The sequence below is a fragment of the Amphibalanus amphitrite genome, unplaced genomic scaffold (genome assembly GCF_019059575.1).
Source record: "Amphibalanus amphitrite isolate SeventyFive unplaced genomic scaffold, NRLGWU_Aamphi_draft 000116F_arrow, whole genome shotgun sequence".
NCBI classification, from domain to species: Eukaryota; Metazoa; Arthropoda; class Thecostraca; order Balanomorpha; family Balanidae; genus Amphibalanus; species Amphibalanus amphitrite.
Window position 1 is genome coordinate 219,439 of NW_024881611.1, and position 24,727 is coordinate 244,165.

Below are 24,727 nucleotides of genomic sequence, written 5' to 3' on the forward strand. Positions count from 1 at the left end.
CCTCATTTCCACTGACATGTTAGGCAGGTATTGACGTTTTATAGTAAGTACTTAAGTTTAATGCCGGGTAGTAGCCGGCCCTATAGGGTGAATCGCTTGTCTCCTAATAGTTGCGTAAGTATTTCTAATCATGTCAAGCTTTTATCAAAGTCACGAATAAGATTAAGTAAGCGCTAAGCAAGCACCGACTTGTATGAACATGCAACATTGTTCTAACTTTCCCTTCGATTATTTCATGGTTATGGGTTGTTGACATTTAAAAATGTATTTCCATATATTACATAAAACACTCATGTGGTGGACATCGGCGAGGGGATTCGCCCAGTACGCTTATACGACCGGAAGAGACAAAATGTGGTGACGTTCTCGCCCAATGCAACTGGAACCCTATTAGCCGCGCCCATTGGATGCAGGCGTAACATAATATAACACTCGATGCGCGCCTCCATTGAACCAGTCGGTCGGACTGGCGGATGATTTGAGAGCCGTGCGCGCGTCACTGGGGGCTGTCGCTGCACCGAGACGCCGTCGGCAAGGGGTCAGTGCGGGCCAGCCCCGTGGCCAGCGCTCAGCCTCCGTGGTCAGCGCTCAGTTCCCGCGCCCAGGGCCTGGCCCGCGGCAGGGTCAGGTCAGGTGGCGGTCCTCAGCGAGCCGTCGCCGCCACCCGCGGCTCATTGACCTGACAAGCAGACAGAGACGTGTCAGCTTCACATGATGTAAAATTCGTGAGGCTATATCAAACTGGATGACGTATGGAAGAACGCCGGCCTTATTGGACTTGTGCCATTATTTATAGCACGTCATTAACGCGAGTCATCGGAAGTCATTACGGGAAGGCCGAAAACACCGTTTACATAGTTAAATTATATGTGCTGAAACAACCGGTTCTGACGATACCCTGATTCCAGATTCTAGAAGCCGATTGAATTCGACGTTTTAACCGTCAATGCCTCTTCCATAACGTCCCTCGGGTAGGGGAAGCAGACTTAGGTTTTCACCTGCAACTCAAGCAACTCATTATCATTAAGAATTATAAATGTGAAGAACTTGTGCTCTGTTCTTTTGTCTCAGTGCGTGTCCGTGACATGATTTCCAATCCAGCACCTGCATGTCTGTCGTGTCTGTGTGCACCGTTGAAACATGTACTATATGTATTTTGCACTTAGTTGACATGCATTGTTTTTCCTTTCTCACCGCCTCATGCAATGTTGTTGTTTGTTTTGCTGATTTCATGCGCTTTGTAACACTTATATAACTTAGTCTTGAGCAAATAGAAAATATAAAACAATATCAAGGGTTCGCCCGTTGTCAGACAAATGGCGTAGACACGTGAGAGGCGACGGTTCACGGGAACTGTGCGTTGCTGTGTCAAATGTCAACCCGCGGTAACCATGGCAACGTGACTACAGAGCTGCCTGCGTCACAATGGCTCGGTAAGAAAAGGCCGTCTGAGGACGCGTGCAGCTGCCGCTCGCCTGTTTGGACCGCTCTGATGCGAACAATGCACGAAAATCAATGGTTTCCTGGGTGTGGCACCACCTGACTGGGGGCTCGACACAAAACGACGGATAGATATCATATTTTTCCTTTCACCCGAGAGTGTCAAAACGTTTTGTGACTTGTTTCCACTTCACACGCATTCTGAACTCATGAGCTTGTGGAACCAAACGGACTCCAGTCGGCAGTGACAATTGGGAGACATTGTCAAATCCTACTGTTTCGCGGAATTCATAAAATATGTAGTTATCATGCTGCTTGAATGCATGAATCCCTTTTGACGTGCACCACTCATAATAACCTTAGTCGTCACATAAGTGCAGTCGCTGTTTTATTCCTGATCGGATTTAACAAACACAGTGTAAAAGATTGAATAAATAAATGGGAGGACACAGAACATACCAAAGTGGTAACGTATTCAGGTGAAAAACGTCCGCTCTTTGCAATCACACCTATAAAGCCTATCACATGTTAACTAGTTTTACAAGCTCATTAAGCTCATTTAAGGTCCATTTTTTCCTATAATAGTTTTCAGCAAGTATATAGAAATAAGATTAAAGTACTCGGCTTTTCCGGACAGTTTCGCGACTGTATTCTTGTCACTTCGTCAGCGGCATATAGGGGAGAACGGGGCGATTTGGCCGCCCTTTTGTAAAAACGATATTTTGAGAAAACCAGTGCGCGTTTGGTCGATTTCTCCATGGAGGGGTGTGGGGCGTTCATTTGTTGTTCCGGCATATTACTTGCATCATGCCGGGACATCTCGTTTCGGTAGTAATTGACCGTTCTTTCAAAGATTGCACGGCGGCCAAATGACCCCGGTACCGGGGTCATTTGGCCGGGGGAGTGGGGTCATTTGGCCGGGCATGTGATTCAGAGATATACCCATTACAGAGCTGAGACAACCTGAAATATTGACGCCCAAGATTGTGCTTAACTCATGAATTCTGGATTGACTTGACGCATGACTGATGTGACGATCCAGATGCCCCAATGCTGACACAAATGATGAGCATCGTGACTCATCTTTGATTCGCCTGAAATCCTTAATTTTTCAAAAGACTAGGCTTACACTCGATTCATTTGAATCAGTGCAAGTGAGGAGCAACATTTGATTTACGAACTTACGACTCATGAGTTGAGCACTGCCCAGTGATAACAACAGCCAACTGTAATGGCTGCCAAATCGTAGATTGCTTTAGACGACAATCACACTGCAAAAAAAGTTATTTGTGTACGAGTTGTTTGTTTATTTCAAACTCTGTCGTAAACATGAAATATAAACGATTCCAGCAGGCCCCGTCTTCGACCCAGCATTTAAACACATCCACTGTAAAATACGGTCCCGACGGCATGGATGTCCAGTCATCACTGCGCTTCACTGTTTTTCACCTTTGCGCCCCTGTTTCTTCGACGGTCCAGCTCCCGACGTTCGATGGTTCGACGTCCAGCTCCCGACGTTCAACGGTTCGACGGTCCAGCTTGTGGACCCCGCTTTTTGCTCCTCGCCATACGTGCCTGTTGCTTGCCCTCCAAAGCCGTCCGCTCCGGGCTGTTAGTCATGATTTTAGAACGCCCTTTCTTCCGACCGGCTTTTTGAACGTTGATGCGCACCTGCGGAAGTGGTCGGATGGACTCTGGGCTTCCGACAAGCAACTAAGACACGGCGACAGCAGGCGGCTGGAGCACGGCCGCGGCAGGCAGCTGCAGCACGGCCGGCCCCGGGGCTGGCGGCTGGAGCACAGCCGCGGCAGGCGGCTGGAGCACGGCCGGGGCCGCGGCGTGCTTATCTGCCGTCACCATCTGCCGCCGGGTGCCGAAAGCCAATCAGCGGACACCTTGGTTAGGTCGTCCCTTGCATTTTAGACTCCGCCGCATTACCATCCTTAGTGGCAGAACTTAGCCAGCGCAGCGCGTCGCTCGCAGACTAGGCAAAAAATCAACTGAGTCGCTGGGCGGCCAATTCGCCCCGTATGGGGCGGCCAATTTACCCCAATATGACATTTTTAGGAAAAGAGGTCCGCAGACAAGCAAAAATTGTTACTTAAACTTGCAAAAGGGTCAGACAGCTCCTTGAATTACCAGATTGTTCTACCAATAGAGTTAAAATGTTGATGCCACCCAAATAAGGGACACCATGCAACTTTTCGTAAAGAAGAAAAAGTTACGTTTTTTAGCCAAAATTCAAATATCGTTGGCTTTACAAAAACTGGGCGTCGCCGAGTTTCCTTAGTTTCTTTCCAAAGTAGTTCTTATGACGGCGGATGAAGTCATATTAAAAAATAATCGCTCGGGACCGTCAAAACGCGTAGGCATGGGGCGGCCAAAGTGACCCGGGCGGCCAAATGACCCCGCTCTCCCCTACCTAAGTACCTAATATAAACATTTTCACTCTTCCATCCTCCTACACAATGATTTGAAAGTTTAATAAATTAAAAAACAAATGTTTTAGCTTTTTTACCATATTCACCTGGGTGCTTTGAAAATAATGAACCAATCAAGCAATTAAGCCATAATATTTGGTTTCAAATCACTTTCACCTTAGCGTAGCCCAAAGGAAAAGGGGGAGTAAGACCATCTACGTTAAAAAGACGGTGAGCATATGCTCTATTCAATCATAGTTTAAGTTATCTTTAGGGGTGACTGGTCATTTCTACAGTTACAAGAACTGTTAACTTCTTAATATTCTTCTAAATTTCATATTTCATACCTACTACGCACAAAAAACGTAGGTACCTTTAGACATGCAGGTGTAAAACACGAATTAGTTGGTAGCCATCACGTTAATAACTATGACACTTAACAATGAACTTAACTATGAAGTTAGGTAGGCTGCGACCAATGACCGACTACTAATGTCTTCAAACACCTGACGAGAAATGAATAAAGGAACAGTATTATCCCTCGCCCGCACATGGGGGGGGGGGGTGGTTGCCACCCCCCAGGCAGTCTTTCTGCTCTGCACTCAACATTTTTAGAGCTAGAAGGCTGATTTTTCGTATAGCTGCTCGTCTATCCTTTCTTGATGTCCACTGAAAATTTCAAGTTTCTGTGATTTTTGGTTTCGGAGATATGACCTTGTTTTTCAGGTCATGTCATGACCCAAATGGCCAATTCTCAACATCTTGCGTTTGCCATGGGCCTTGTGAGCTTTTGACACCCTGATTTCGGCCTTTTTTGCCAGTCTTACCTCCCACCTATCATGGAACACGTTGTTCGACGATGTACAGGGGTCAAGGTCAGGGTCAAGGTCAACCTAGGTCATCTAAGATAATTGCGTTTTAGGCAAGCTGAATTTACTTTTTGTGAAGTTTTTTGACTGCATTTTTGGTAAAAGCTTCTCAGATCATGATTTCATGTGATATGGACCCAAAAACAATCGGTGCACACATCAGTATACACACAGACACACACAGACATACAAACACATATAATTGACCTTGACCTAACTTGACCTGAAATGACCTCAGCAGCAAAATTCTGGTCGGATAGTGTGACAAAGAGGTTCTAGCTGGCTTGGCACCAGAAAACAGCATCGTCATCGGTATTTGATAAGCAGCGCACTTGATATCCAACGGTGACCCAAAACAGCAACATTTTTTAGTTTGACCTGACCTGGAAGGTCAATGACTGACCTGAGAAGGTAAAACTGGGTATCATTGGATTCGTCTCTTCCCAAAGAATCTTTTTGGTCTTTACTGCTAAGCTCTATCTCCAACAGGAACGAAATGGCGCGGGGGGGGGTGGCAACCACCCCCCCCCCATGTGCGTTCTAGGATGGGAAAATGGCATGTGCGGGCGAGGGTTATAATTGGACAATGACGCGGCTAAGTAGGGACACGTCCGACATGCCTCCAGTAACCGCTGCTACCTTTTAAAACGGTTGTCCTCCATGCATTATAAACAGCCGGAGAGCCCAGTGACGCACAAGGTCTGATGCATTATGCAGTAAGGCCACGGTCAGCGTGGAGCACAGAGGCCATGGCGATGAGACGTGAAACACGTCGGTGGCCCATGCGCCCTAACTGAAAAAAATGGAAAGCATTGCCTCCCGCTGGCATCCAATGCCATCTTTCTGGACGGCGCGGCGGTGGCTAGGGTATATAAAGATTGTCTCTCTAACGAAAAGCGGGGAAAGGGCGCAATGGTGAACAGACGGCTAAAATCAGCTCGACTCTCTTTCGCCTTCCTCCCCGACATCCTCGTTCATCCCCAGGTCAAGTGGTTCGGTGAATCTCAAGTTTAGCAGTCCTCCCTCGTTCGGGCTTGATCGCACCGTTTCACCGTGTATCGGTTCTTTCAAGAGAGACGGTGCCGTCCACTGACCTGCTGTACCGGTGCTACGGCTGCCTGTTCCGGAACGCTCCTCCGACCCCGGTAGTACTGGGGCGCCGCCTGCGAACACAACGACCTCAATCAGTAGGGAGCCGCCGAGCCCGCCAACAGATGACGGGGCGATCGCCACACACCGTACGACGGAGGGTGCGCCCGATTAGGAGGACTTAGGAAGGACCATTTCTACCTACAGGAATGGCGGTGCTGCGGCGGTGCACCATGAACAGTGACCGCATCAGCTAATATCTCCTCCTCATTTCAATTGCTATGACTTTGAAAAACTCCTTTTGGACCAAAAGGGGTTACCCAATCCGAAAATATCAAGCATCGCGATTTGAGGTAACATTTTAGGCAGCCTCAGCGATAAACGACCTCAGAGCTTCGAGCCCATGCTCTGCCTCGCTCCACGCCCTGCTCGGACCGAGATGCTCCGAGCAGCGGTGGCTGGGCGCCGCTCACGTGCCTGTTCCTGACGAGCCCTCAGCAGGGTGGCCAGCAGGTCCTCCCAGAGTCGCGAGTCGGCGCCGGCCGGCGGCTGCGGCGGTCCGCCGGCGGCCTCCTCCAGCAGTGACAGGTCCGACCTCTTACGGCCGCAGCCTGCCGAACAAAATCGCAATCACGCGCTATAAACATAATCACGCTCATGGCCGCAGCCTTCGCCTGCCGAAGATTATCAGGCCGCAACCTGGAAAGACGGCCAGGGTGAGGGACGGTGCAATCAGTCCCCTCACGCCCGCAGCCATCAGATCTGAATCCAGTACAAACGATTTGTTCTGGAGACCTAGGTAGCCCTGATGGGAAAGGCGCAGTCGCACAATGGTGAAGCATTTCGTTTCCACTTTGGGTGAGCTGAGACTCAGCGAAGCGCCGACCTGCTATGCATTCGTCAATCACAGCTGAAGTGGCTTGGACCAATAAGCAATCAAGATAAAAGTGATGTATGCATAATACATGCAATTAGCACGTAAGTATACCGGTAGTACATCTTACCAGTGAAAGCGTTGCAGAATGGCCGCTTGTCTTTTGCTTGAAACAACATGTCTGGACTAATTTCCTGCGAAAGAAAAACGCAATCATTGTCTGTCTATCCCCTTATCAGTTAGTTAAAGGGTGCCCGCAAGAAACACAAACGTTGCCTTCGGGAGTCTATGCACAATGCACATGGCGACAGGCACAGGTCTCGCTAAAATATCACAAAGTCGAATACCTCAAAACAAATGTCGCAAAGTACTGGGAACTGGCTGACTCAAATTCGTCCATACTGGCTGCCAGACGGATCAACATTGGAGGCCGAGGGACATAAACAAGACTGAATAATTTCAGCCTTGGGCTTTAAAGGTAGTGTGCCAGCTTTCCTGGACCGTATGGAGTTAATGGCCCAGATAAGGAGAACCGGATTTTTAGAACTTATCCATACCTTCAAAACTCATGGAAACGTCTTAAATTCTTCAAATTTTTAGTACCCCAGTGCGAAATTCGCCCCGACGGGTTGTCGGTCGTACCCCAACCACATTTCACACCACTATGAACAATAAATGCACACACTGAAATAGCTATTACCGATATGCTCATCCAATCAACGCTGCCCCGACTCGGCTACCTCACGTTACCGGGGCCCTGGCTTTGGGCGCGGTCTACCGCACCACCTAACAGGCGTGTTCGAAACCGCAGGAGATGATGATGAACGGGTTTATCGAAACTTGATAATCAAGTTTCGATAAACCCGTTCATCATCATCTCCTGCGGTTTCGAACACGCCTGTTAGGTGGTGCGGTAGACCGCGCCCAAAGCCAGGGCCCCGGTAACGTGAGGTAGCCGAGTCGGGGCAGCGTGCGCTGACCCAAGCCGGGGCCGCGCGTCCTCCCGGTGTCATGTGATAGCCCGGGGCTGCCCGCGGGGATGCGGTAGACCGCGCCCAAAGCTGCGGCCCCGGCTTAGGTCAGCGCACGCTGCCCCGACTCGGCTACCTCACGTTACCGGGGCCCTGGCTTTGGGCGCGGCTTCTGCTCATACTTTGTGGTGCGGTGGTGGTGCGTCGGGCCGCGCGCTCTGACTTCGGCCAAGAAAAATGCGTCAGCTGATCATTGTCATTTCTGCCACTTGCGTGTGGTGAAATGGGGTCATAACTTAAGAGACGGCTTTTTCATATCAATTATTTTACGTAAAATCATATTTCAAACCATAAATAATGTTCGACAGCCAAAAAAAGAAACAATACCAATACAGGCTTACAGTTTAACCCGCGCGGGGCTGGGGTCTCCAGCCGAACGCGCGGGGCTGGGGGGGTAAATTTTACCCCCCTGTTATCTCCCGAACTAATGGTCCGATTTGGAAAATTCAAACGCCAATCGAAAGCTCTCATCACGAACTACTAAAAACATGTACTTAATTTAAAGTTTGAGGTCAAGGTCAAGGTCAGGTCAAGGGTACAAATTGCAAGTTTCTACAGTATCGGCCTTGCACCGTAGTTGCCGAAGAATGGAGTCATGGACTGAGACTGATCGCCCAAAACGTGTTCTTAGGCTACCAAGACAATATTAATTGCATACAATATCATTCAGAGGTCAAGGTCAAGGTCAGGTCAGGTCAGGTCAGGTCACTAAAAAACAAAATATAGAAAAGGGCATGTGCGACACATGTTTTATGGGTCATTTTACTCATAGAATTCAATAGGCACACTCAATAAGTGATATGGACCACCTCTGGATGAATTTCAGGTCGAGGTCAGGTCAAGGTCAGGTCAAGTGAGGTCAAATTTTGAAGTTGGTTGTTAAGGCCTAAAAAGGTGTCTATCTGATGCAGTTTTCACGGCGAATCGAATGGTGCTATTTTTGTTTCCGTACGAGGTCTAAAACTTCCAAAAAAGTCATTTTTCAAAAATTTTGTGTGTCGTGACGTGATAAAATTTTGAATAACTCCCACATTTTTGAACCGATTCTTCTAAAATTTGGTATGTAGGTGCACATAGACCACTTCTCTGACATATATTCCGGTTTTTTCGATAGACTCAAAATTTTGGATTTTATAATGATTTTCCCCAGAAAATCAGTTTTTTGAAAAAATTTAGGCCAAAATCCAAAATTTTAAAAAAACCGAGATAGCCATTTGATAGACAAAGTAAAATTACGTATATCCTTTTTTGTTACGTCTTGATTCCTTTAAAAATGAAGATGTTAGCGGCGTTTGAACTTTTGCCATTTTTGAGGCGAAAATGGCGAACATGACGTCACTAAAACGTCAATTTCTCAAAAATTTTCCGACAGATTTCGCTCAAATTTTCAGGGAAGGTGTCAAATTGATGTAGGAAAAGGTACTGAAAGTTTGGCGGCGCTGCGCGCCGCCGTTTTTGAGATATCGTAAAAATTCGCGAGGGGGGGTAAAATTTACCCCCCCCCAGCCCCGCGGGGTTAAGACTCGACATTGTGTTGTCTACGATTAGACAGCTGATAACTCATTCCCGTACGTCGTAACTCTATAATGACCTTTGCTTATTGTCACATGTGCGCCGCATTCGCGATTGTTGCCGACGCCTGTTTGCAGGCCAGCCCACTACAGTTGTTATACATATCGAAAAACCGATAAACTTTTATGCGAAAAAGGCACTATTCCAGGCCCATTTTGATTTTTTTTTTTGCGATATTAGGTAAAAACAGAAGCTTCTTATCCTAGGAAAAATAAAATGGGAAATCTTTCAAAGGTGGCACACTACCTTTAAGGACCGTTTTCTACACACCTTATGTAGTGAATAAATCTTAATCCTTTGGGAAAGTGATGATAGATTTAACGGCCTACTGTTAATTAACGGCAGGTTTGGCTTCATTACATGACTTAATTCCACGAGGCGATGTCGTTCTCACCCGTTTCTGGATGGCTTTGGCGATGGTGAGGGCGCAGCAGCACAGCAGTACAGCTCCGAGCAGCACCGTGTCGCTCCTGTCCGGTCTCATTCTGCGAGCACACAGACACAGTTTGTGCACATCAGTTATCATACACTGCCACTCGTACAGCATCTCAATCCCACCGCGTACCGTCGCCCAGTTGGGACATATTCTAAACATCACAGACTGTAGGCTATTTTTTAATGACCTCGGTGAACAACATCACTAACGGCCTCACAGCCCAGGTGAAGCGAAAATAAGTGATGCTCGCGATCGTAGGAAGTTGCTGTGCATGCAAGATCATTGCTTCGAGCTTTTTTTCGGGTTGTCATCGTTTTTAGTATTGCTATTATTCTCCCATAAACAAACACCCGTCACCCTGATTGTCAAGATTTGTGTGCGCTTGTGTGGGCTTTTGTATGCCTATCACTGGCGGTCGCAGGGGGGGGGGGGCATGGGGGCCATGGCCCCCCCTTTGGTGCTGAAAGGTGGGGCCATACTATCTTTTGGCCCCACCTTTCAGATCGAACAAAAGTCCTAGAAAAGCTTTTCGTATGTTTCATTTTCTTTCTTGCGCCATCAAAGGACGTAAATTTCACTCATGAGTGGGCTCAGTTTCGCATTCTGTCAATTTGGCGGTCAGCGTCGCTGGCACCGGTTGGCGGTTCACGAGTATGGCTGGATCTTATATGGAATATCAGCGTGGGTTTACTTAAGGCTCTCGTAGGCCCAGCATTCAGCAATGGCTGGCATGAGACCCTCTTCGGCAGTGGCGGGTGGGCCCTGCTAAAGGAGATTGGCTCCAAGACACTAAAGTAAGACCTCATGGGTTGGTGCTGTGCACCTCAGAAGCCCGGTGGTGATGCCGTATGCCGGCTTGGTTTCTTAAGGATTAGCGTGGGACCTTCGGGGCCTGCATAGAGTTTGCCTGAGCTAGTATGTAATCTCAGAGGCATGTGTGTAATGTGTACACAACACAGTGGCGGTCGCGACTCGCGGGGGGCCGGGGGGGGGGGGCATCAGGGCCATGCCCCCAAAGGTCAATAAAGGGGGCCATCATATCATTTGACCCCCCCCCCCTCAAACAACCAATGGGCTCCCATATAGGTGTATGGGGCCCTGGCAATTATTCGATCGTCACGAGGCTAAAAAAACACGCCAAGCTATTAATATAGCTCCCACACCGGTCTTTGAGCGTCCTACACTGACCTCTGAGGGAACTTCAGTGGCGGTCAAGCGCCCACGTTGACCGCTAAGAGCCTACATCAACCTCTGAGGCCCCACATCTGGCCTATGAGGGCCCCTAACCGGCCTCAGGGGTCCCAACCGGCGTCTGAGGGTCTCACACCGGTCTCTGGTGGCCTTATTTCTGTCTCTGGTGTCCCAAGACGAACCTTTAGGTGCAAATAAGGGCCCCGCACTGGCTGCTGAAGACCCGATGCGGGCCTCTAAGGGTCTGCATTGGCCTCTGAGGAGGGCCCATCTTGGCCTTTGAGGGCCCTCTGCTGGCCTCTGGGGTCTAACGACGGCTCATGCCAGTCTTTTAGGGCCCCACGCTGACCTCTGAGGGCCCATGTTGGCCTGTAATGAGTAAGGACCCACATTAGCCTCTGAGAGCCCAACTCGGTCTCTGATGGTCTCAAACTACTGGCCTTTGTAGTTTGCAGGCCCTGTACTGGTCTCTGAGGGCCCTAAACTGGCCTCTACATGAAAACATACATGGGTGGGTTTCTGAAGATCAGAGGGCTCACGCAGTCTCCGGCACAGCCTTACGTTGGTCCTGATCGAGATTGCTTTACGTCCTGATGGTCCCGCGCTGATTCCCTCATATTTCGACGTCGGGACCCCATGAGCCGGTGTGGGTCCTGGGGCTGGCAGAGACTGATGAAGTCCTTAGGGCTCAGGGCCAGTCTTTTTAGCAGTAGGACTAGGCAGGTTGAGTGAGCCCCAACAGAGCCGTTGCGAAGCCCCGCAGGAGTCGCGCGCGGCCCTCAGATGCCGATTCTGAAAGCTCGGAACCTTTGGGGGTCTCCAGAGGTCGGTGTACCTACTCTCTCCCGCCGCCACACAACTAGGTACCTATATGGGCAAATGTCATAGTCTAAAAATGCTCTCTGGGTTTCACATGCTTGTTCAAAGCAAAAGGTATCTGTACTTTTTAGCAAGAGGTATCTGTACTTTTCCGAATTGTTTTATAGTGGTAAGGTCATGAATCCGCGTGCCTGACCTTCCAGTATACCTATGCTACACCGATCCGTCGTCATGGTGCAGCGGCCCGACCGGTGGGCACACCGTGAGACGGTAAATGGATCTGGTGATTTTGCCTTAAATTGAGCTCAAAGATTTTACGCAAGAATGAGATGGATGAAGCAAAGTAATGCCAACTGTGCGGCGCCTCGTGGACGTAAAAAATTAGCCGATCACCTCCCCCCCCCTCCCGGTGACGGATAAATGTTATGTCCCGCGAGTGTGACTTTGGCCCCCCCCCCTTTTGCTAGCGGCTGCGACCGCCAGTGATGCCTATCCCCGCTCCAGCTCGACTACTCCTCCAAGAAGATGCACGAGTGGCACCTCTCCCATCCGGCGGTCGCATCTCAGGCCACTCAGCATCCGGCGGCCATCACCGCCACGGGCAGGCGCCGCGGTTGGAGCCGGCCGCCGCACTATGGTTGGAAACGGCCTCACGGATGGCCGTGGGCAATCTCGGAATATATGTATATTTGGGGTGTCATTCTGTTGGAAATTGATGAAATGTTTTGAATTGGGCAGAAAAAATTATTTAGTTGCGCATTTAGTCTCCATTATTGTACGTGGAATCGGGAGTTTCTGAGAGTGGCTTTTTTGGTGCGCCGTCAAAGGTTTAAACAACCGCGCTGGTGATAGCATGTGGAGTACCTCCATGACGTTGTAAAACTGGATTATTATATATCAAAATAATCCTTGTTATGTTGGCTATCGAGTGGAGTGACTCTTTTTCCCATGCGTGTTCAAAATCAGGAACGGCATTGCATTCTGTTTGCAGTGTCACCACATGTTTCATTGGACATACAAAAAGTTCTCCATCGACCTCCATTGAGCTTTTTGGCAGAATAAGTCTCTGTTCAATTCTGCGTAAGGGGAACGTAAAAGCAGACTGCGCACTTGTGCGCAAAATCGTCCGTGAAGCTTCATCTCCCGAGGCGTACCTACCCGTCGCTTCGTTAGCACCAGGTCGGCTCGTCAGTCTTGCAATCGCTTATCCTTATAAATGATGGTAAGAAGCAGGGTTGCGGAGTCGTGGTGGAGCCAAATCCGACTCCGACTACGACTCCGACTCCTGACTCGTTGCCATGACTCCGGCCGACTCTGTCTCCGACTCCGGACCCCTGCCAGTGTTTCGGAGTCGTGATGGAGCTGTTCCGATTCGGACCGACTCCGACTTCCACTGCGGGCTCCTGACCGACCCCGACTCCGACTCCGACTCCTGGCTCGTTGCCACGACTCTGGGCGACTCTGGCTCCGACTCCGACTCTGACTCCGACTCTGACTTCGACTCCGCACCCCTCGTAAGAAGTAACTGCTCGCCGCTGCACCTGGAGTATGGATATCGTGCAAACGTGTATGGATATCCTGGAGTATGGATATGGATATCCACCGACAGAGCAGACATACAGACATGCTGTAAACGCCATTACACTGCCAATACCATGGCAAATCAAATGGCTATCTATGGTTTTTGATCATCGTTCTACATTTCCCAAAATCTTGAACTGAATGTTGGCAATTTCTCGTGACTACTTCACGACCATGATGCATGCATTTCTGAAATTGATCTTTTTTCAACCAGCTACGTACTCGTATGATAAAATGAATGTCCCCATCGTGTTCTACGCCCAAAAGTACCCATAAAACATGTGTCATGCATGGGCTGCGAATAGGTACCAGTTTTAATTTTCGGGGTTATGTGCTTACCTGATTGACCTGACTTTGACCCTGGCCAGTGGCCTATGTTTGACTGACCCCTACATTGATCTGACACTCTTTTAGCACTTATATGAAGGGTTGTGACAGTTGTGACAGATTGTTTAGGACCAACTGATGACTGAATTTATTTAGGACCAACTGATGACGATATAATCGAAACGCGAAACGCGAGGCACCGATTGCGAGGTTCTAAAGTCCATGCTACTGAAAACCCGATTTCAAGTGTTTGACCTGACCTTGACCCGACCTGTGACCTCGAAATTCAACTTTAAAGTATTCATGTGAATCGTCTCGTCGCGTTCTTCTTTCGTTTGCCGCGCCTCGTGCGCTTCGCTGCGCCTATTTGTTCGCGAGTTATCGGCTGGGGGCGTTGAACGCCCCCCCCCCCCCCCGGGGCAAACGGCGGATGGGGAAATACCCCAGCAACTGCCGGGTTAATCTGACGCATGTTTTGTCATTTGATCGTCATTTTATTTCTTACTTTTTTGCCCAATCTAAAAAAAAATCATAAATACTCTTTCTCCAAATTTTTGACCGTTTATGACCAATAGTAAGACACTGTGCGTCACTACGTTGATATGTCTTGCCATAAAGCATAACAACAATATCCATTCAGTAATAGCAGTATTCAAAACATGTTCAAAATGCCTCGCGATATCGATAACATAACGAAAGACATAGGCGACTTATAACATACTTGCAATGATGACGTCACACACGCGTGACGTGACGTGACCTCGTCATTTCTGAGTTACTGTATGATGCACGAAAGACACTGGTATACCTATGCAAAGTTTCATCGCAGTCGGTCTACGCATTAACAAGTTATGGGCAAAACATTTTTTCGCGTTGACCCCCGGCCATCCGTGAGGCCGTTTCCAACCATAGTGCGCCGCCCACCCTGTGATTAGGGCCGATCGCTGACAGAGGCGGGACCGGGGCGGGGTGGTCCCCCGATCCGCTGCCACCGCGGCGCGCCAGGTCAACACACATTCATCGCCAGCCGACCGCCAAACGCATCAATGTATAAATGGGCCCCAATCTGCATACTGTAACACTAACGGCGAATTCTCAGTAAAATACGCATTTTATGAATGTGTAGCGGGCAGTGCTAAATGAAAATGGTTGCTTGAGAGTTCTACGTTAAGTAGAAATTTATACAAATATTATATGCCATAATAAATGTGTCAATCTCTTATGAAACCAGCGCTCAATTCACGCTATCCGCGGCGGCTAACGCCGCGCCGCGCCGGACGACTGGGACGGCTGGGACGGTATACGAAACGGCAGGCAGGTAGGCTGTGCCGCAATACTTCCTTGTCCGGCGGCACAGCATAACTACCTGAAACGAGACTCTCCGCGCACTACATACAGGCAGGGGCGGATCCAGGAAAACTCCAAGGGGAGGGTCATGAATCGAAGTGGTGCCCCTACCTATACCCAAAATTAAAAACTCAACGGATTTCGTCCACTTAATTTTGGTGGTGCCCCCATTTTCAGTTTTTTATTTTTTTATTTTTAGTCAGTATCTTAACTCTTACCCACAACCACATTTACCAATTGTAAGCAAGTATATATGAATGTGTTATGTGTATATATGTTGTGGACGCTGAGTAGTGAGTACTTACCAGGAACGTTATCAGGTAAGCGAATAGTTGTCAGTCCGACGAACTTGACCCTGGCGTCTAAAGGGTCTGTCCTTGACACTTCAGGCTTGTCAGGGGCACCAAAGTCCTTCCAGGGACACCACAAACCTGTCAGGGGCACCTACGGCCATGTAGGGGCGCCACAGGCCCGCCAGGAAGCAGGGGCACCACAAGCCTGCCAGGAAGCAGGGGCACCACAGGTCTAGCAAGTATACACGACAGGCCTGTCAGGGGCACAACGGGCCTGTTGGGCCCATGAGCACCCCTGGGGGCAGGGGCACCACAGTCCTTCCAGGGGCACCGCAGGCCTGTGAGGGGCACCAGCGGCCTAGCAGGGGCACCAGTCAACACAGGCCTGCCAGGGGGCACCACAGCCCTGCCAGGGGCACCAGAGGCCTGTCAGGAGCACCACCGACCTCGCAGGGGTAACTTGGGCCTGTCAGGGGCACCACGGGCCTGTCGAGAGGCACTTCAGGCTTTTCAGGGGCACCATAGTCCTCTCCGGGCGCAGGGGTAGCAGGGGCACCACAGGCCTGCCAGGGGCACTACAGGCCTAGCAAGGGCACCACTGTTCTATCAGGGGCACCACGAGCCTGTCATAGCCAGGCATCTCATGCTTGTCAAGGCCCAGGGGCACCACAGGTCTGTGAGGGGCACCAGCGACCTAGCAGGGGCACCAGTCAACACAGGTCTGCCAGGGGCGCCACAGACCTGCCAGGGGCACCACAGACCTGCCAGGGGCACCAGAGGCCTGCCAGGGGCACCACAGGCCTAACAAGGGCACCACGGGCCTGTCAGGGGCACCTCAGGCTTGTCAGGGCCCAGGGACACCACAGTCCTTCCAAGGGCACCGCAAGCCTGTCAGGGGCACCAGAGGCCTGCCAGGGGCACCACAGTCCTTCCAGGGGCATTACAAGCCTGTCAGGGGCACCAGAGGCCTAGCAAGGGCACCACAGGCCTGCCATGGACACCACAGGCCTGCCAGGGGCACCACCGGCCTTGCAGGGGCGCCTCAGGCCTGTCAGGGGCACCACGTGCCTGCCGGGGACACTTCAGGCTTGTCAGGGGCGTTACAGTCCTGTCAGGGCCCAGGGGCACCAGGCCCGTGGTGTCCCTGCTAGGCCTGTGGTGCCCCTGGCGGTCCTGTGGTGCCCCTGTCAGGACTGTGATACCCCTGATAGGCCGGTGGTGCCCCTGGCAGGTCTTTGGGCCCCCGGGCCTCAAGGGGGGGGGGCCATGACCCATGTGACCCCCCCTTGGATCCGCCCCTGCATACAGGGTGCGGCAAAAGCTTTGTCTTCTTCCTATGACAACACTTTCCGTTACCTAATCGTTGATAACCCCAAGAAATAATGGTTCTGGTTGCACCCCTGCATTGCACGGTCTATGACCACGGGACATGAGGTTGCTAACGGGCCTCGGGTCATGGGTCACTGGGGCTATGGCCAGTTTCACACAGATTGTCCACCCGAACGGCCGCGTCTCAAAATGAAGTCTGAAATTTTTTATCTCGAGGAGCTGCACCAGACAGTCGACATGCTCCAGGCCGAAATGACAGCGTGTCATTGCTGATCAGTTGGGACATCTGCCTGCACACTGCACAGTCCGGCGCTCGTGGGATAAGAATACGGCTGCTGGCAGCGTAGCTAATCGTTCCAGTTTGAGCACACGGCTACCATTTCTACCGTGACAGAAGTCGCCTTGAAAAATTGAAAAATGCGGCCGGGAAGAGGGGCCAGTTGGTGACCAAAAAAAAAAAAATGGCAAAGCGACTTATGCGCAACGGCTATCCCCTCTCCAGACAGGACCGTGAGACGGTATTGGAAGAGCCCTCCGATCTCTGCATTTCGCTGCCTTTTCGAAGGCTGATTGGCTGTTTGCGTCAGTAAGCATTCCTCAGTGTGTTGTTTTTGCAGTAGGTATACAGTGGCTTGACATGTCAGTTCCCACAACCGATTCTGTCACGGCCGCGCTCATCTCATTGTGCTCCCACCGACTGTGTGTACCAAAAAGCGCTGTTCACGTCAGTGAGCCGGGCTCAGAGCGGCGTTGGCCGCCTCGGTAACTCCTGCATTACCGATAGATCCAGAGCTTATGTCTTGATTGATGTGTTTTGATGCTGTGACCATACTCGATTTGATTAGGTCATAGGAAGGAGGCAATAAAATGATAGCTGGGGCATTCCACGATAGATCGTACCACTTTTTTTCCAATTTGACACCCTCATCTCTCGGATTTTAACAATAATTGGTCTATGTAAGGGGTAATCAGGGGCTCTGAATCCTCCTGTAACAATTTCAGGCTTATCAGATGAGTGGTTTTTGAGTTATAGTGTATAACATGTTTTGGATCTTGCGTTGCAGCCCCAAGTTTGGCGGGCTGTAACTCTAAGACAGATAATCCAAATGCCAAATGCTATACGGCATTGAACTTGCATTGAAACAAAGAATAATATGCATTTTTGAAATTTTGAAATATACACTATTTTTGATATATAACACCTCGAGTTTCCTTTCATTTGCATTTTTATGCCTTTGGGACCAAATTTTTTTTTTTTTTTGAATTTTTATTTACTTAACCCGCGCACCGACGGGGGGGCGGATATCCGCCCCCTGAGGTTTTTCGCGAATAGCGGGAAAACCGCGGCGCGTAGCGCCGCGAAATTTGATACGACTATTCCCTCATCAAGTTTACACATGGTGTGCAAGTTTGAACCTCCTACCTTTTAAGGTCAGGTCACCAGGTCACTTTGAATGACCCAACCTCAAGTCACTTTTTTGCAACTTTGTCACCGTGCCAGAGCTACAGTAGATGTCGGAGGCCTTTGAAAGTCGCAGGATGTTATAAGGTCATTAGTAGCTACAATTTTTATATCTCGGAATTTTGATATCGGTGACCTAAGGTCAGGTCAATTTCGCGACCTCCCCATTATAAGTCAATGGGGGAAAAATCAACTCCCTATTTTTACCACTAAAACGGGTCGGAATGGCCCCATATACCATACATGACTTTATATACGATCAACCTTCACTACCTTGAGGTCTGTTTTGCTGTTGGGCAGCTGTGAGGTCATGTGACTTAGTTTGTTCCTATCTTGACTAATTCGAAAGTTATTCGAGAAAAACTCTCTCAATATCTAGCGCCGCCATTTTGACTTTTTCGACCCCTGTGACGTCATCTTTGACCTGACCTGAAAATGACCTTTGTAAAAATTGTAGATCTTGACCGTGCGTATCCGATGCCGTTTACCGCTTGTCGCTATCTTGCTTCGTTCTCGAGATCTCAGGGGGGGGGCGGTCATCCGCCCCCCCCGTCGGTGCGAAGTTGGCGCAGACCCCCGTCGGTGCGCGGGTTAAAAACATTTTTGTATCATTTTTAAGTAGCATGCAAAAAATTAGGAAGGTGTTCTTTCTATAAATGTACTTATTTTGCGTCACCGTAATACCTAGTCTCAAGAGAGCCTACAAATGGTGTGGTAAAGCTGCCTAGTGACATCACTGGTTACTGAAAGTTCAATTTAAGTCATTTTTGCCTCACTTTTGCATTGTTGACCTTGCGTGACGTCATTCGTACGTCACTAGGGTCATAAGAGTTTTTCGTCAATAACATTCGATCAAATTGGCCTCTGTAAGGCTCCATGCTGCACGAGCTGGCTTTTATTGAGCTTTTGTCCGTCCGAAGGGTTGTGTGTATTTATATATTTATCTTATATTTATCCATGACTTCACCTGTAACCGGGTTTTATCTGTACCTGTTGGTGATGAGCAAATAAACATAAACATAAACATAAAATTTAAAATTCAAATTGAGCTAGAGAGACGGGAAAGCTACAAATGGACTCGGGAAGACCTTGCAAATCGAATGATGTGCAATATGATCTCATTCACCCAGCTTCGTGGCCTGACCCGACTGTTAACCATCTCTGTAGCGGCGCTGTTTGTCCAGCGCCGCGCTTGTTGGCTTTGCCACGGACTCGGGCGGTCACGTGATGCCCGGGGGCTGGCTGCCGGCTGGGCCGCCCGGTCGGGGAGCGGAGCCAAATACACGGCAGTGTGCTGACTCGAGGTCAGCGACTTAAGCTGACCTCACCAGAACAAACAGTATACCATTCGACGCGCCGGAGCTAGGCAAACACAAAGGTGCTAAAATTGCGGCTCTTCGACCATTTGTTGCGAAGTTATCTATCAAAAACCGGACCCGTAATTTGGGTCACTTGAAATGACCTCATGGGTCACCAATCAACCCGAGACCTTAACCCGCGCGGGGCTGGGGTCTCCAGCCGAACGCGCGGGGCTGGGGGGGGGTAAATTTTACCCCCCCCCCTGTTATCTCCCGAACTAATGGTCCGATTTGGAAAATTCAAACGCCAATCGAAAGCTCTCATCACGAACTACTAAAAACATGTACTTAATTTAAAGTTTGAGGTCAAGGTCAAGGTCAGGTCAAGGGTACAAATTGCAAGTTTCTACAGTATCGGCCTTGCACCGTAGTTGCCGAAGAATGGAGTCATGGACTGAGACTGATCGCCCAAAACGTGTTCTTAGGCTACCAAGACAATATTCGTTGCATACAATATCATTCAGAGGTCAAGGTCAAGGTCAGGTCAGGTCAGGTCACCAAAAAACAAAATATAGAAAAGGGCATGTGCGACACATGTTTTATGGGTCATTTTACTCATAGAATTCAATAGGCACACTCAATAAGTGATATGAACCACCTCTGGATGAATTTCAGGTCGAGGTCAGGTCAAGGTCAGGTCAAGTGAGGTCAAATTTTGAAGTTGGTTGTTAAGGCCTAAAAAGGTGTCTATCTGATGCAGTTTTTCACGGCGAATCGAATGGTGCTATTTTTGCTTCCGTACGAGGTCTAGAACTTTCAAAAAAGTCATTTTTCAAAAATTTTGTGTGTCGTAACGTCATAAAATTTTGAATAACTCCCACATTTTTGAACCGATTCTTCCAAAATTTGGTATGTAGGTGCACATAGACCACTTCTCTGACATATATTCCGGTTTTTTCGATAGACTCAAAATTTTGGATTTTATAATGATTTTCCCAAAAAAGTCAGGTTTTTGAAAAAATTTAGGCCAAAATCCAAAATTTTCAAAAAACAGAGATAGCCATTTGATAGACAAAGTAAAATTACGTATAACCTTTTTTGTTACGTCTTGATTCCTTTAAAAATGAAGATGTTAGCGGCGTTTGAACTTTTGCCGTTTTTGAGGCGAAAATGGCGAACATGACGTCACTAAAACGTCAATTTCTCAAAAAATTTCCGACGGATTTCGCTCAAATTTTCAGGGAACGTGTCAAATTGATGTAAAAAAAGGTACTGAAAGTTTGGCGGCGCTGCGCGCCGCCGTTTTTGAGATATCGCAAAAATTCGCGAGGGGGGTAAAATTTACCCCCCCAGCCCCGCGCGGGTTAAAGTAAGATATCATTCGATGCATCTTGGAACGGCGCACATGCTCGTTTTTTCCGCAAGGTTCTAGCTCCATTAGAGGCGAAACGGCGAGCTGGGGTCGTACCGACCCCCCGGAAACCCATTTTGTATACATTTAAATGAGGATCTTATAGAAAGAACACCTTTCTAATTTTTTGCATGTCGATTTTAAAGGACCTGAGGTTTATTGTGAAGAAATAAAAATGGCAAAAATTTTGGTCCCAAGGGCCATTATAGACAATTTAAAAATATACTACGCCTTTTATCAATATGTAAAGCTTTTCTTTCCAATTTTAAAAATACTGTATTAATCTTTGATTCATCGTTAGTTCAAAGCTGTTTACCGTTTGTTGCTTGCTTAGCTCGTTTTTTGAGTTATTGCTCATCAAACTCACCCTTACAGTCTGAAGTTTAGAAAATATTATGCAATGTAACTCAAAAAGTTTTCATCTGAGAAGTATGATATTTTGGCAGGTGTTTTTGGAGCCTATGATTACCCCTTGTACCAATTTTCATTCAAATCTGAGAGATGGGTGACGGGCCCGGCCTGGTACGATCTATCGTGGAATGCCCCAGCTCTTGATGTGCAGAGCAGATTTAGTTCAATGACAAAGAGCCAAGAGGGGCACTTAAACCAGGAACGCTAACAACTGTGAAAATGCACAGAAAGAAATTATAGGTATCGTCAGAGACTTGTAGGGAGATGCGCAAACGGATATCAAATGTGCTTGAGCGTTTTAGCTCAAAAACTTATTTTAAAAACTAAACATGGTGCGCGCTCACCACCTAATTATGTGCATGCGGGTTTCGTTCGTTTAAACTGAGTGACCTTAATTAAACCATAAGAAGCTAATCACGTCCTAAGCTCACTCACAAATTTCACAGGATTATATGGCCCAACGTTTCTTATTCCAAGCGTTGGAACGCTGAACCGTGGCGAATTTGGAAAATGAGCACGAAGTGCTTAAAGAAGCTCAGCTGATTTGACATGATCACTGCCCATTGCTCAGCCGATAATTTCTTGATTAGAGGGGTTAGGTGTTTGCAAGAAGTATGTACTGCCGCACGATGTAACGTTTACGTTATTATTTCGCTTGGTGCACGAGGTGGCAAACGAAAGCTCGCAACGAAGCGATGCGGATCCACTGGGTGCTGGGGAGTCGGGGACACCTTATTAGACATAAAGGGTGGTAAATGGTACTAAGCGTTACGCACTGCCCCTCGCCAGACGGAATTTAGCAATTATTTGCCCCTCGATAGACAGAACTTATCAAATATTGACTCAAATCATGACTGCTTGCATTGCAGCATATTTAGCAACATCTCGCTGTCAACCTTTTATGCTTTAACATTCATCTTTCAGCACATGATTTAAGCAGAAGCATGATTTCACAATTACAGTGGACTACAAACTATTGTAGGTAAACTGAAAAGTGAAGTCTGGTACGTACATTCTAATAGGTGTTAAGTTTACAACTATGATGATTCGTGTGTTTGTGTCAGCCCAAAAAACTCTGCTATTGCTACCTTAGTTTAGGTTTCTGTATTTCAGTTCAAAATGACAGCTATGTCACCTCTAGTCAAATAACGGCAGCATTGTCGACTCTGTATGTCCTGGAAGCGAGTATAGGATTTCCCTGTACACTGTCCGTCTATGTAGAAGGACACGTATAAGTTACCGAACTAGATACAGATGAGTTTTTATTTTTAACATGCAATTACAAGAGTGTAATGGACCAACCAACCACCACGTAGCCATGGTGGCTGGTCGTGAAGCTGCTGCTGGTCCGGCCGTGATTGTGATCGCACACAAGTACCTATATAAAATCTTCAGAGCGTTTCGAAACATAATTCATATTTGTGGAAGCGCTTATTTCCTGGAACGCAACCACCGCGCATTTGAGAAAACCCTGCTGTAAATACGTTGGGTCGGCGGGATGGGGGAGTGGGCGCGCGTTGTGTGTGAGAGAGTTGTTTGGTGTATGTGATTTTTTGAAGTGTGCCTGTATGGGTGACGGGAACGGTGCCTGGATATAAGCACGCAGTGCTTTTTGCACCGCCTTGCATATCCTGTTCGAGACTTGTTCTTAGCAATTCGATGATGAAGCTGATGACGAATGATGATGATGATGATGGTTGATCCAGCAAGGTGGAAAAGGACTGCCAACTGTGCTGTACATCCGACCATATAAGGGAGCGCAAGACGTAGGTACATAACTGTATAGAACGAACTACTTGGCAGCAGAGTTGGCCTACGTTACGTTATTTTGAAGTTTTCGGTAACCCGTAGCTGTCAGTACCGTTTCGTAGCGTAATTGGGATGTTTCGGTAGCGTAGTACGGAAAATAATAGAATAATAGTAACTACGAAATGGATTCCGTAGCAATTACAGGTCAGCTGTATTTGTATAAGGTACATAATTTTTTTTTCAGTTTACTTATATCGTCACCAGACCTCCGGCCGTTTACACGGATGTGAGACGCCTGCTATATGAATACCACTGAGTCTTTCTTCCGGCCGGACCGACACCGGGGATTTCCCACTGGGGAGTCCCAGGGAATTCCCTGTCGGAAGTCCAGCGCATCTAGCGAGTAGCGCGTAGGCACCGCCGCACCGACGATGCTGCAAAGCCGGCGATCATTGTGCGCAGTATTTGGCTTACTAGAGAGTAGAGACTAACCGTTTCCACTGGGTAGTGGATGATGACATATTGCATAACGTAGTACGATAAAATAAGTTGCTGCGTTAGTTAACAAATACCGTAATTCAGTAACGTAGCAATATATAACGTATCGTAATTCGGTATCGTAGTTTTGGCAAAAAAAGCAAACGTAGCGTAACGTAGTGCGTAACGTAGCGCCACGCACTTTTAGAATGTGGATCGCTGATGATTGTTCAATACAATACAATACAATACAATACAATAGCGCAGGCCAATTCTGCTTGGCAGACGCTCCGCTAAATATAACCGGAAACAGACCCTGGACGTTTTCTCAATCTGTAGTTTTTCGTTCTTTATTGGCGTGCAATTCACTCATGTCTTTTAGTGCTATAATACCATCTTCCCAGTTCGTTCGTCACTAAGATAAATTGAGAGTTTCGTGGGAAAAGAGGTTGTGCTTATCACAAGACGTAACAACACCCGCGAGTCATTAAAGTTTAGAGCGCGACGGTGCTAATTGTTTTTATTAGGTCAAATCGAAAAGAAAAATAACTCGAAGAAAATCACTTTGTAATGAAATTTGACCGTTTCTTTTGTGTTACTCAGCGGCGAGGGATGTATTTCTGATTGATTTGCCTTGCACAAACACCAAGGTAAGCCAGCTTGACTTCTATTCAAGTTTTTTTCCACAAGTAGGCCCGTCTGGGACCTTTCCCCATTCGGAAAAATGAAACCAAAGGAATTCATTCTTCACATAATCGGCGCAACGAATCTGTAGAGTTCTGAGGTGAGGGGACGATTCTCTTCTACAGTAACAAACATCGCCCAGGAGGGAGACAGGGTTTGACCGGCGGCTCTGAGGCTCATCTGTAGGGTTCGCTTCCTACCTGGCTGGCGACGGCGCGGCAGACGCGGACGGCAGGCGGACACACGGGGCGGAGTGCGACCGGTGGCCGGCGACGAGCCCTATTTCAGCGTGAGGGGCCGGCGGCGCGCGCACTGGCACTCGCCGGCCCACCCACGCAGCGGTCAGCTTACCTGAGCAGTGGGCGCTCCTAAATATGAGGGAAATACGTCTAAACGATTTGTTTACTTTAATAAAATGATTTACTCAACTAATATTCTTAACAAAGCCACACCAAACATTAAAACGTTACGTTTAAGCGAACAATGTATCGTCCATTTCCAACTTTACTTTCTTATATTTCAAGATAGCAGAACCTACCTAAGAAAATAATTACCTATTTTTTTACAATTTTTCCTTGGAAGGTATTTCAACCAACATAATCAAATGCCTACCTACC

The 24,727-nt window shown here is 48.2% G+C and overlaps 1 protein-coding gene across 1 annotated transcript; it reads right to left on the bottom strand.

Moving 5' to 3' along the window:
- Positions 1-262: 262 nt before the first annotated feature.
- LOC122381208 (cardioactive peptide-like) lies at positions 263-24,378 on the bottom strand. The gene is made up of 6 exons (XM_043365116.1): positions 24,311-24,378; positions 9,690-9,780; positions 6,823-6,886; positions 6,296-6,429; positions 5,824-5,892; positions 263-679 (listed from the first exon to the last, which is right to left on the bottom strand). The coding sequence occupies exons 2-6, from the start codon at positions 9,777-9,779 to the stop codon at positions 644-646; spliced, it is 393 nt and encodes a 130-aa protein (XP_043221051.1). The 5' UTR covers position 9,780; positions 24,311-24,378; the 3' UTR covers positions 263-643.
- Between the last annotated feature and the right edge of the window lie 349 nt (positions 24,379-24,727).